Source organism: Aptenodytes patagonicus, chromosome 1 (genome assembly GCF_965638725.1).
Source record: "Aptenodytes patagonicus chromosome 1, bAptPat1.pri.cur, whole genome shotgun sequence".
Lineage (NCBI taxonomy): Eukaryota > Metazoa > Chordata > Aves > Sphenisciformes > Spheniscidae > Aptenodytes > Aptenodytes patagonicus.
This window is the reverse complement of record NC_134949.1, coordinates 61,197,230-61,210,539: the sequence shown is the minus strand read 5'-3', so window position 1 is coordinate 61,210,539 and position 13,310 is coordinate 61,197,230. Positions and strand designations below refer to the sequence as shown.

Sequence of the window (13,310 nt, the reverse complement as noted above, 5' to 3'; positions counted from 1 at the left end):
GCATCGAGCCACTGTGTTTGATGGCCCTGCTTTCTTTGATGCACCGATCCTAAGGTCCCTTTTCTATTTGTCCCATCTCTGTTCTGTGTCTTAGGCTTTTTAAGTATCTCTCATGTGAACATATCACATCTTGAGCTAATTAGCGCTTAGTTTACACCAGGTTTTCCGCAGGCTTGTGGGCAGTCAGTGGCAAGGTGGCTTTATAATGGGCTTGTATCTGCACACCACAGGGTTCGTGCCCCGTTGGTGACCCAGGGAGCTGGCAGCACCTCACCTGTGTAGGCAGGCTCACATGGGGTTGTCCATGTACGTGACCCATTCATCTTGCTGGTTGGAGTTACGAGCAGGGATCCTCTTCTCACACCTGCGTGACTGGAGTTGGCCCATTCTTCCCTGGTTTCGGTGCACCTGGATGTCCTGGTACGCGGTGCTGTGGCTTGGACCAGTGAATGAAATCTCCGGCTCCTAACGAGGTGCTGGAAGGTCGATACCCAGACTTTCCATTGGCTCATTCCCATGGGCACCCCTGGAAGGAGGAGATGCATTGTCTTTATTGATGTATATGTGTGTTTTTACAAAGCTATTGCCCAGGCACAGCTGTGGCTGGGACTGGTGAGTTCATGGACCCACTAAAACCACAACGACAGACAGAACCTGTGTACCCCAGCAGATTCAGGAGGGAGCTGCCAGTAGCTATCCTCTTTAGTGCAGTTACTCTGCTTTTATTCACTGCAGGTAAAGGTGAGCGTTGCTCTTCCAATTACACCTCTCCTCTCCAGAAGCTTCCCTCTGCTCTGAACGATGGAATTATCCTCATCCTCCATTGTATTTCCTGACTTCTTAGCATCTGCTAGATCCAACTGGGAGCTGCCCTGCTGGTAATCAGCATCCCCCCAGACATGCTCCTCCCTGGCTGACTCAGTTGGCCGCAGCACTTCGGCACAGCCCTTCCGAGCAGAGAAGCAATTGCTCTTTCTGCCCCGTCTGTCTAGAGCTCTCCCCGCCAGCCCTCCTGGCGGCTGAGTCACTTCCTTCTTTAATCTGGCCTTAAATCTTCCTTTTCTCTTCGCCCTGTGATTCACTCCCTTTGTGAAGCGCTTTGCAGAGCTCCAACTGGAAGATGCTGAACAGAGAGATGCTCCCGGTGCGAGACATCCTCCTTGTCTCAGAGCCACAGCAGTGATCCCCTCTCCGAGGGCTGGTCCTTGCGCCGTGCTAAATGGTGTCTCTTAATATCAGTATTTCTCTTATCTTAGCATTTCTTTCAGTGCTACATCTGACGTAGCAATAGGAGCCAACTCCTGCCTGCGGGTGAGCGCGTGTAATTTCCTTTGACATCAGCGTGTGCCTGTGAGGGCTCAGCTCTACCCTTTCCCACCCCATTTGATTAGATGCAGTAAGGGAGTCATTACAGGATCTCTGCCACTCCTCCTCATCCCTTGTGGGATTTAAGGAGCACCGCTGTTAGAACTGAGCTGAAATGTGCTCGGAGAAAGGAAAGCTTCAATTTCTGCTCTATAAGCCTGGAGATATTTTTACTATAACATCTATGCTTCTCAAATTGTTATATTAAGATTTTTTTTTTTTGTCCCTCACCTGCTTATTTCCTTGGCCTTGGACCCTCTCATATCAAAGTGCCTTGCCTTTTCACAGTTTCCTGGTGTGGAAGGGAATTGCCAACCAACAGGATAGTTAAAAGACGTCATCATGAATGGGCCATGTGGCACCATTGAACTTGGCTAGACCTGCTCTGGTTATCAGCAAAGTGTGGGATAAAATTTGCTAAAGCTTTTAAATCCTGCTTTCAGCTGTGACTTAGGTAGTTAAGCACTAAATCCATTTCACTATCCTTGCAGCTTAGGCATATGAATACTCAAGTCTCTTAGGAAAGCGTCCTGCGGGTGCCCTGCCGCCAGGGTCTGGGCAGAAATGGGTAAGGCCAGGGACCAGACCTGGTTCTGTGAAGGTCTGGTGGCTTCCTCAGGACAGCGGTGCCCAGGCCAGTGCCAGCAGTGTAAGAGCACATTAATGAAGCATTTGGGATTGAATGAGGAGATTCAGTGGCAGACTGTGATGCTTCAGTCACCCTGTAAGGAAGGGTCTGTTTGTGAGACTGTTGCACTTAGAAGTGCATGCAGGCTGTGCAGCTATGTCTGTTTGTAGCTCTGGTTTTCTAAAACGTGACCGATGACCATTTTCTAAAAAGTGACAAAAAGTCATTTTCCAGTACAGTAAGTCTGCAAACGAAATGAAATCACTATTGTAAAGGAGCTTTGTTTCAACGGAGGGGACAGGGGCTATGGAGTTTGTTAGGAAAAAAAGACCTCTGGTCCAAGGAGAGGACTTTTCATTTTAACTGATTCCTACAGGAAACACAGCAATCAAGTAAATGAGAATTGCAGTTTCTAACAAATACTGATAATCCTAAGCTCTGATTTTTAATAAAGCTTCAGCAATCACATTCTTCAGCTTCAAAACAGGCAACTCTTTGAGAACAACATAACATCTTTGCATTCTGATCTTACCTTGCACACTAAGCTTATATTGCATATATTTGTTTTCTTTTGCTTAGAACGAAGTGATCAGCCAGCAGCTCTCTGTCATTTTCACCCATTGCTATGGACCCTACCCTATTCCAAAGCTCGTTGAAATTAAGCGCAAGCAGACCTCTCGCCTAGGTAAGCGTGACTTGAAGAAACTCGTTGGTTCTCCAAGGAGAGCTGTGGGAAGTCTGCGTTGCTGGCTGGGTGCTTGGCGGGGCGTGAGTCAGAGAAAAACCTGAATTTGAAAGGCAGAACTAAAAAAAGGAAGGGCCACAAACTTAGCCTGACCTGAAACTCCCGCTGAAATCAGGAGGGTCATCAGGTGCATTAGAGTGGGACCGTAAATCTGCAAAGATTTGTCTGTGTTGCTAATTAGGCTGGGATCTGAGCCTGGGGCCCGGAGCCAAATGTCTGTCCGCATCTCAAACCGCCATGGCTGGCTGTGGGTGATGCCGTGGCGGCACAGCCCTCCCAGCCCTGCTGACAGAGCCCAGGTTGTTTTAATGTGACTGAGAGAAGACCCAAGCAATTTTCCAGGACCTTCTTCCCCTTGGCACGAAGACTTCCCCACACAGGGAGAAGGGCGTTGCAGGGTATAAATGAGCGTAGGGCCCTCCAGCATCCGTTCAGCTGCACTTTGCTTTGGGTAGCAGAGCTGGGAGGCTGTGCCGGCTCCACACGGCGGGGACGGCTGGCTGTCGTCTCAGCAAAGGTCCTCACAACTTCAAAGCTTTGAATTCCCTTTGTCTGAACTCCACGTGGCTGTCTGGGGGGCTTCTGTCTCAGGCTGCCCAAAATAGCTTTATGAGCTTTACTCATTAAAAACAATATCCTTTTACGCTATTTTCTTCTTTTGTCAAAACAGGAAAAAATTCTGTACGTTCATGACCTCTTCCAAACTAAAGTTATTGGCTTTTTTTTTTCCTTCTTTTTGTGATTCTAGATCCCCATTTTCTTAACAACAAAGAGATGTCAGATGTTACATTTCTGGTGGAAGGAAGACCGTTTTATGCACACAGAGTGTTGCTATTTACTGCATCACCAAGGTAAAATATAGAGACATTTCTGGTTTTTAACAAAAACAGAATTTGATTTTGTGGTCTTGCTTTTTTCTTTTTTTTTTTTTTTTTTCTCTGCTGTTAAGATTCTTTGAGGGCTAATGGCCCAAGCTTAGTTTTTCCTAAGCAGAACATCTCAACAGCTTGTTTCTGGTTGATCTGCAGGACGTTTAACAAGTGCTCCCATGACTAGATTCCCACCCAGTAAATGATCTATGCTTCTGGCCATGCATCATTCATTCCACTGAGGCACATTTGCATGGAGCTCCTCATCTTAATCATAGAGGAGTCTTAATACTTTGATTCTTAATAATCATTTATCCTGTGAGTGGCTAAATCCTGCCTTGCATCAGTGTAGGCAGTCTCCAGGAAAAACAAGCTACTATCACACAATTCATTGACAGCATTTGACATTTTTTAAATAAAATTAAATAACTACGAAACATATCATACTGTATCCAAAGGCAGTATTTATAGTCGGTTCCCTGTGCTCAGAAGGCTGGACGTGGGTTACCCAGCTCAACCCAACCTTGAAGTTGCTCACAAACCTTATTTGTACACAGCTTTATAATTAAAGGTGTGCTTTTAAACAATTTAGCTGGCCCTCCATAAGGGCTTATTTCAAGATGCAGCAAGGACAAGCCACTGAGTTGGGGCAGTTTGAGCAGTGTGGGGATTGATGCTAGACATGCTGCCGACCCACAGCACAGAGTAGAGAGATTTGCATGAAGCAACTGTAGTGTCTGGCCCTGCCTTCAATTAAGGAATGGGTACTTTGGTAGAGGTACAAACACGTTCCAAACTCCAGCTTTAAACCCACTAAATTGTGTTCATAGTAGAGTTTGACACTAGTAAAAGCAAATCAATTGTTACCCATATTTTAATTAACAAGATGCAGTCGTGATATGGAAAAGGTTACCGTCCAGCAAATGCTGGTCTTGATAGATAAGCCAAGCTTTGCACTACCGCTAGAAGGTCGGATGAATTATCAAAAAGAGGAAGTACAAGGGCAGATGTTTCTGAAAGCGCGTTTCCCGTTTTCACCTTCTGATCAAATGGGAATATCTAATTTTAAGAAATAGATTGCTACATATGTACGTCTCACATAAATCTGCAATTATTAACTTACAGTGTGTTTTTTTCCGGAAACTTGTGTCTGAATTTCAGGTTTTGATAATCAGAGAACAGCAACCTATCCAGTTTTCTCTCCTGCCTCTTCTTACACAATTGTATTGAGCCTGCATAGAAGCATTAGTCTTAGTGTAGTTGTTTTAATGTTTTGTTCCAAAACATGTTTTTTAAACCAGCATAATGGACATAGGCCAAAATTTATCTCCTTCAAAAAAGGAGGTGTGCAGTTTTTAAATGTTGCAAGTCTTCCTAAAAGATCATGTTGCCTCCAAGAAAAAAAAAAAAAAGAAAAAAATTATTTTGGTTTTGTAATATGCATCATTACAGTATCTGGATTTCCTATGTACATTTTATTCTATTGTGATATTAGATGCATTTTTCCAAAATTTCAAATCGAAATCTCCTAAAAGAGAGGCTTCTTCCTTTTGGTTTGAACTTTATTTTATGTCAGTGTCTAAATCTTGATGCTTTTTGGTGACAAATCCATTCATTTCAGTGTACTGTTTTTGCAAGAGCTGATGCTGTCCTTCCACTTTGCTGTACTTTTTCACAGAGATAATTGGGCTGGTATTTCAATCTTGCTCCTTTTTATTTAGGTTTAAAGCATTGCTGTCTAGCAAGCCCTCATCTGATAGTACTTGTATTGAGATCAACTATGTGAAGTACCCCATCTTTCAGGTAAAGTCAGTTCTCACATTGAATTTGAATGGAACATGTAGTAGGAACATCGTACATGCCCTGTCCAAATTAGTACGTATGTATTTGATAAACACGTAGCTCAGAGTAGTGGTCTCATGAGCACAGGCTTCATCTCCGTTCATACACTAAGCTGCAGAGTGCTATTGATTGCAGATGTCATGCCTGACCAGATACAATAGCATGCATTTCACTTATACGGGGCATGCAGACAAAGCAGTGCATGTCAAGGCAAAGCACTTGATTCTTCTTTCTCTCGTTGGCTCTTTCTGTATGTAAGGGACAGGCTTGGAAGAGACACAGTTCATTCCCTTCCTTAGCAGTATTGTTCAATCGATGTTTTTGCCATGAAAATAGAAAGATTGCTTTCTCTATCTGTAGCATATACATGTATATGCTTCCCTTTATTTGAGTCAGAGCTCAGACTGTTCCATGTATCAACTGTTACCGCTGCAGATAATTCCCAGCTGCCTACGATAACTTCAGGCTTGCTGGAAGCTCACTGCGGAGGGATCTTAGCTGGCTCATATTACAGTGCAAAGCCTCCCTCACTCTTTCTCATCATCCATGCATGCCCACACACAGCTGGGTGACCGTGGGGCTGCCATTGCCAGGGAAGGAATAAGGGAATAACCATTATATATGCTCTATTTTCCTGAATCAATGATGTACTTAACATACTGGGAAATACATTGAAAATTCAGAATTAATTAATTGGCTTCCTGCAAACTGTTTGGAGCTCACCAGAAAGTCCAGACAGTGTGGCTGGTGAGGGTTGAGACGTTAGACTGCCTGTGAGAAGGAAACATTGAACTGTGCAGAGAGAGACAGTAACCAAATATATCTTGAAATCAGGAGGTTTGGGCCAGTTTAATCTACAAATCCTTGGTGGTGTTGGAGAGCCTCGGGTATTGCCTGCAATCTTTACATCACTCCCTGTTCCCTGATGTCTTGGATTGCTTTTTATAAACACTCCCTTTGTTTTATTACAGCTGGTTATGCAGTATCTTTATTATGGAGGTGCAGAGTCACTCCTGATTAAAAATAATGAAATTATGGAGGTAAGAGACATTTATCTTAATTGCAGTGGGAGCAATGCTAAGTGAACTGTGTACCGTTCACCCAAGGGCATGTGGCCATTGGGCAAGACATGAGCACTCCTGTAAGAGCCAGCAGTGCCTCATCCAGAGTGGCCAGGCTGTCCGCAGTCCTGCGGAAGACACTCAGTCTCCTCCTATGCCGGTTGCCCGTTATGGTAACTTTTGCCAGTGTGAAGTTGACTGTCAGAGAAGAAAGAGTAGAAAAACTGTGAGCATCAAGCAAAAAAAGTATCTGAAATAAAAATACCTACTTAGATGCTTCGAGAGGCTCTTTCAAGGAAATGCAAAGCTGGTGTTACCAAAATCTGGAAGCAACTCCCGACAGCATAGAATACCATCCTCTCTCTCTCTCTCAGCCTGATAGGTGAGGTGCTCTGCTCCAGCTGGGCCGGTCAGCTTCTCTCTGTCACACTCTTACTTTTGGTTCATTAGCTCAGGCTTGCATGTCCAGACCTATCTCAGCAGCGTAAAAGCATCCAGTTTGGTTCCTCACTCGAGAGAATTCTTGGGCACGTACCTGGCTTTAACCATGGGAGAAATCCCACTGGAGTCACAGTTCAGTTCAATTTCAAGCATGTGACTGTCAAATTTTCTGAATAAAACCTTAAGCTGCTCCCTGAGATACAGAGACTTCTTTGCCCCTTTCTCACTGGATGTAAAACATCCAGTGCCATTGTGCTCATTTGCAAAAGCCAAACCAAGCCAACTGGAGCTGACTGAGCCTTCAGTATCGCCACACATCCACAACCTGTATGGATGTTAAGTCATCCTCTTCCAAATACGGTGTGCTGTCATTGCCAGCTATGATCAGCCTAACGACTCCAACTATATAGAACTAAGACATATTTGAGCAAATTCTTGATAGTCATTCAGGGAGTTTTCCTGTTGACAACCACCAAAATATGGCAGCCAAAAAGAATACAGGACAGTAAATACTAAAACCACAGCTACTTAAATAGCTGGTAATCATCAGTGCGCAGATTAGAGTCGGCCACCATGATGTTTTACTGTTGCCTACATTAGTTAGTCTCCGTGCGAGGCTTGGCTTTTACCAGAGTACCGCTAACCAGAAACTGGGAGCAACTCTTCTTTGGGGTATAGAGTGGCCAGGGTGAATCAATTCTGATGGGTACAGGGACAACTGTACCAACCCTGCTGGCAGCCAGAGGATGGAATTAGTCAGGACTGAAATTATCCCTCTCCGATGCAGGCGGTGGATTTTTAACTAAGCATAGCCACATTGACTTTCTGAGCTTTATAGGAAAAGGTGACTGATTCTCTATTTCACTCGTAGTTTTGAAAGAAGCTCCTGAATTTCTAACCCTTTCTGAAACAAGGAGTCTCAGACTAGGCAGTGCAGGGGCCTTACAGACATGCGTGTGTTATCACCTAGGCTGTTAAAAAGCTTATGCTGCAGTTCAGCTGTCTGCTTGCTCTACTTTTGTGACATCTCAAAACTTCTGTGACTCAAGAATGTACGACTGATTGATTGATCTGTTGATAACAGATCTGGCCACAGTTCCTCACAGTTTAAAGTAATTACAAACCAGCACGTGACTGCCTGAGCCACAGAGGCAGCTGGAATAGGATTTGGCTTTATCTTTCAAAACTGCATTTAGCAACTTTCCTTATTACAAATATGATAACAAGAAGCACCAGAAATACTCCACAGAAGTCTTTGCTGCAATTCATAATTGGGGCCAGCTGGCTGCTATCACATCAGCACTGCAGATTTCCAGCACTTGGATTTATTTATAGGATTAAAGCAGAGCTTGAGCGGACTGCATAGGAGAAGTCAGAATAATGTCATGGAAGTTTCAAGGTTTTGTTCCCCAGCACTCCTATCTAGCAGCATGAGAGCCCTTTTGGGATTCATAGGATAGCTTTTTGTCATGCAGTCCTAGATGATAAGGGCTGTATAAATGTCCAAACACCTGAACAGCTTGGCCTAAGAGACCTGGCTGAGTTAGAGCAAGGTGTCAAGCAATGGAGAACCCCAACCTGCTTCCTAAACCAGAGCAGAGAGCCAGAGGCGATGACCTACCCATGGAAGGACAGAAAATGAAATTCCTTTTCCCAGCTGTAAAAGGACAGAAAGAGGGCAATAGAGGAAATCCTAGCACTACTGAAATCAGTTGGAGAACTCAAAATTTAAGCCATTTTCACCCTATAAGCTTCAGGTCATGCCCACAGCATACAGTGGCATGCAGAGACCCCAAGGCGGTGCCAGTCCAGGTAGTATATCCATAGGGCAGATGCAGGGCCAAAGAGGGAGGTCAGCTTGAGTCCTGATGGCACGAGAGCCATGGTAGTGCAGCAATACAGACACGTGACACTAACGTGAGTGTTACTGGGCAGTGCCTCGCACCAAGCTGGTTCCCACCTTTGCATCGTATCCCGCTGTGCACCCACCCACTCCTTGGAGTAAGGTGGAGCCAGACAGTGTTTCAGTGCCCGTGGCCCAGACGTGACCTTACCGCTGCTCGCGAACTAAAGCTAGGAGCATGTGGAGATCTGACTCCATTTCCTTGAGCCTGCTGAGGTGACAGATTTGAGGTTTATTGCCTCTCTAGGTTTTTAAGACTGCCCAGGGTGGTTATCATCATCTGGTTTGAATTCCTCCATACTCTTGGTCCCGGCCCTTCTGCTGACATCCCCACATCCAGCCCAAGTGCTCTGTTTCAGCCAGAGCTTGGGGAACAGTTGAACCGGAACCTTTTTTTCCTGGAATGTAATTGCAGATCCCTCCTTGCAGAGTCATGTTTGCAAAGTGACCACAGTCTTCCAAGCTGCCATTTCCTTTTTCTCTCTCACCGCCCCCCCCATCCCAAAGTCAGCACGTGGACCTGAGCAGCCTGTGGTGGTCTCTCCGTGTACAGCTTCCCACAGTGTTGATCTACAGGGGACTGCAAAGGGTTGAAGCAACCAAGCAACTTTCTCATTCTGACTGTTTGTCAGTACTTTCATGCTAACTGAAGCCGGGGCAGAGAAAAAAATATCATGAAACAGTGAAGAAGCAAGCTCTGATTCTGTATCACTCAGCAGTTTTGACTATTTTTTTCCTTGCCTTTTTTTTTTTTTAGCTTCTCTCTGCTGCTAAATTTTTCCAGCTTGAAGCTTTACAACGACACTGTGAGATCATTTGCGCAAAAAGCATTAATACAGAAAACTGCGTGGATATTTATAATCATGCCAAGGTAAAAATAACCGCATATGATTGCATGTTATGTGTCTGTCGTCATACTCATAGGTCAGTTTTATAAGTAGTGATAGTTTGTTATTTATTTAAGATTTGTTATTTATTGGGACTGAGTGGCTAATAGGTACCTAGTATAGTGACAGTCCTAAATCATGTAGTGTAAGAGCACCTGTGGCAACTGCTCACCCCCTTCTCTAAGTGCTTCAAACTCAATTTGAGTGTACCACTGTGTGGCAGACCTATCCCTTATCATGGCAACCCAAACTGATGAGTTACTCAACAGGAATCACCTAACTGAATAAGACACCTCTCTTTCACCTTCCAAGCTGCATTTTGCCTTCAAAATTTCCTGTTTCTTCCTGCCTGAAGCCCACTGGGGTGATATAATCAATGCTGGTGACAGTTTGTCAATATATAAAAATGCCACGTTGTCAAAGTGCAACATCTCTGAGCCGTGCAAGGATGATAATGAGAATTTTATGTCTTGGAGAGGAGAGATTCACAGCTTCTTATTGGAATCAAATTATTTACTTAGCTTGTGATGGGGCCTAAGTCATTAGGCATAAAAGCATGGCATTTTTTGACCTAGAAAACCTATTTTCGCTCATTGATGGAGGTGGTTGCCGCATTGATTAGTTTCAGTTTTTCTCCTCCTCTTGTGTGCTTAGGATTTAGACCTTCACTTGAAGATGGAAATGATACACAAATAGTTGCAATGAAATATTTTTAAAGCATTCCTTAGATGATTTTTTTTCTATAACTTACATTGTCTATGCAAAAGATAAAACAGTGCAGCGTGACATGGAGTTTTGATTGAACAGAGTAATCCTGCAGATTGCTCCAAACCCCTGCAGATCTGACCTCCATTCCCATCATCAGGTATTTCCTACAGAGTAGTAATGTTAGGTCTTGATGTACAGATAACGCGCAATCAGTGTTTGAAATAGCATAAAGCTCCACCTATAAAATGAATAAGAAATGAGGTACATCTGCAGGTCTATTTATTGTAATAGGAAAAAAAATCAGCAGTGCAGGAATCTTTCGAAAAACATTTATTTATCTTCTAGCTCATGTGGGAACTTCTTGGTTTGTATTACCATTACTTAAAGTAAAATGAATAATTTTGTTTTAAAATCACATGTTTTCCTTGAATTGTGAAATGTGGCTGTTATTTACATCCTGACTGAAGAACGTTCTTACACCGAGCTTTAGACCTGTCTGAGGAACTTGTACACTGCCGATGCTGGGACTGAACAAACCCAGCGGCTAAATCCAGATCCTTGTTTGCCTGCAAGTGCCCCAGCCTGCAAGTTTTCTGTGCCTGCATCTCCCAGTGGAGTCAGTGGAAACGGTGCACTTGAGAGGCTTTTACGGCCAGGGTCATGTTTGCACTGACGTGGGTAGCGCATTGCAGAGATAGCCAAGCTAGCTGTGAATGAAATCTTGACTTCTGGAATTAGTTAAGACACATCACGCTAGAGCTCTGCATGGGCTAATTTACCCTGCTTCCAGTAAATTGCCAAGGCTAAGTTTCATACTGCTGTAACTAGAAGGTTTCCAGGACCTGAACTAGCGCATTTAAAGCTGGTTCAGATACCTCTCTATTACGCTGTCTGCAGAGCAGAGAAGACACTCCATCTTTTTGCTCCTGGTCTCCGTGATGTGCAGGTGATTAACCTGAGCACAGATAGTTCTGCCCAGAGTGCTCCCGTCACACAGTAGCTTCATTTGTTTGTTATGTGAATATGAGATAATGGTATGTGGCTGAAGAGGCCAGATGGTCCTGATGAGCCAGGGGAGCTCGTAGGCAGTTTGAGCACAGCTTGCCAGCCAACCGTCTGCCTTTCCATGTTGCTCTCTGAAGTGTGGAAGAAGCTCATATTAGACCGCAGTCAGGATGGGAATAAGGTGAGCAGGCACTCAAGCCAGGAACCACCGCGTCAGCCAGAAGTAGGTTTTGAGTAACTTGCTCCTGTTGTAGGTACCATTTCTAGTCCTTGCTACTTTGCAAGTTCAGCTGCACCTGCAGGAACTCAGGTGATGCCGAGACCTGCTTTTCCAGATGGGGACGTGCGAGCAGGTTGGCCCAGAGACACGTGGAGCACAGTCTTTGTCATCATGATTGAGAGAAAGATATGATTTGGTGGAAGCATGGCATGAAGTGAGCACAGATTTTGAAAGCTATCTGTGGTGGGGGCCTCGGCTGTAGAACAACGTTTAGCAGGGTGGTGAGCTGTGTGAAAGGAGCTGTAGGAACAAGAGATTGAGACCCTGTGTCAAAGAGGTGAAGTACTGGTAGGAAGGTGAAACAATATGGATTTAGTCACATTTACAATTTAAAAGCTGAATTGAGTGTATTAAAATCATCTGTGGCATCCCTATGGGCTTTCCATTCTTAAAATTGCAACATCTACAAAGGCAGTCATTTGATTAGTATCACTTTAAGGGTTTCATTTGTCAAAGCCTTTGTCACTGTTCTTTTCTTCGAGAAAGAAATGAAGTAACTGGGCAAATTGGATTTATAATGGTGATTGATTAGTTACCACTAGATACCAGTTGTGTTTTACATGAATGTTTCCAAACTCCCAACAAAATAATTTGGAGTTTCAAATACATGCCTAAAACACTTAGCACTTGCACAGATTGCAGTCTGGGCCTCAGAACAAATCTGAAAAAGAAAAGTACATTATTTCATCAGTGTCGTGAATATTTTGAAATAATGAATAGGGATGAATGGTGTTTCAGAGAAGAATACAGATTCACACATATGCTCTCACATCCAGGTGCAAAATAATGCACTCATAATTTGATGAAAACTTGCATGGTTTGAAATCAAGTTAAATTCATTCATTTTCCTTGGGAAGACAGATCCTACCTAGCCCTAATCTGTTTTGGTTTTTTTCTGGGGTTTTTTTTTTTTTTTTAGCAGTTTCCATTCTTAGTTCCAAACGTGATGTTAAGGTGGTGGTGGGCAACACTGTTGTGTAGTTTTTCCAGTCTGGACCCAAAGCTACGCAATGCCCCAGCGGTTATGGCCCTTCAGGCTGCACCTCGCAGCCAAAGGTTCCCGCTTTACTCGGAGCTTGGACCCAGCAGGAGCTTACCTGGGCAGGAGGATGGGCTGAGCACTGCTCTCTACACTTGCATGGCTTATAATTACACCTACAGTGGAATATCATGGCTATAGTCCCTGTGTGACCACAGGATCTAGCTAGGGGGTGATGACCAGTACAGGCCACCCATCAAATGACCCGTATGGGTCATTTAAGGTTTGCTCATACATTTTTGCTCACACAGTTAAGGTTTCCTCATACATTACAGTACCCATGCCTATTACCCAGACATGGTTCAGTGTAAGGGGATACTGACAGCCCCAAACCGCATGCTCTGCAAACCTCCATTTCTTCTCCAAAGATTCCTTGAAGCATGAAACTTTGCATGACAGGTCATGTGACCCATCCTTGCTAAGGATGGCATTCATTAAACTTGGTCTGTAGTAAGTTGTCCCAAACCTATAGTTTCAGGGTGTAACTTCTAGCATGAAATCATGGGTCTAGTGTCCTCTGTGGTAAAACTCCCACTA

General features: G+C 44.1%; 1 protein-coding gene across 3 annotated transcripts in view; it reads left to right on the top strand.

Annotated features, from left to right (window-relative positions):
* ABTB3 (ankyrin repeat and BTB domain containing 3) overlaps positions 1-13,310 on the top strand; it is a 177,507-nt gene that overhangs the window by 162,996 nt on the left and 1,201 nt on the right. The window contains exons 12-16 of one of the 3 annotated variants that reach the window (XM_076338999.1): positions 2,573-2,678; positions 3,487-3,589; positions 5,329-5,410; positions 6,421-6,489; positions 9,612-9,725. In XM_076338999.1, the coding sequence (XP_076195114.1) occupies positions 2,573-2,678; positions 3,487-3,589; positions 5,329-5,410; positions 6,421-6,489; positions 9,612-9,725 (474 nt within the window). The remainder of the gene's footprint in view (positions 1-2,572; positions 2,679-3,486; positions 3,590-5,328; positions 5,411-6,420; positions 6,490-9,611; positions 9,726-13,310) is intronic. The other 2 variants (XM_076339009.1, XM_076339018.1) reach the window with 2 other exon arrangements.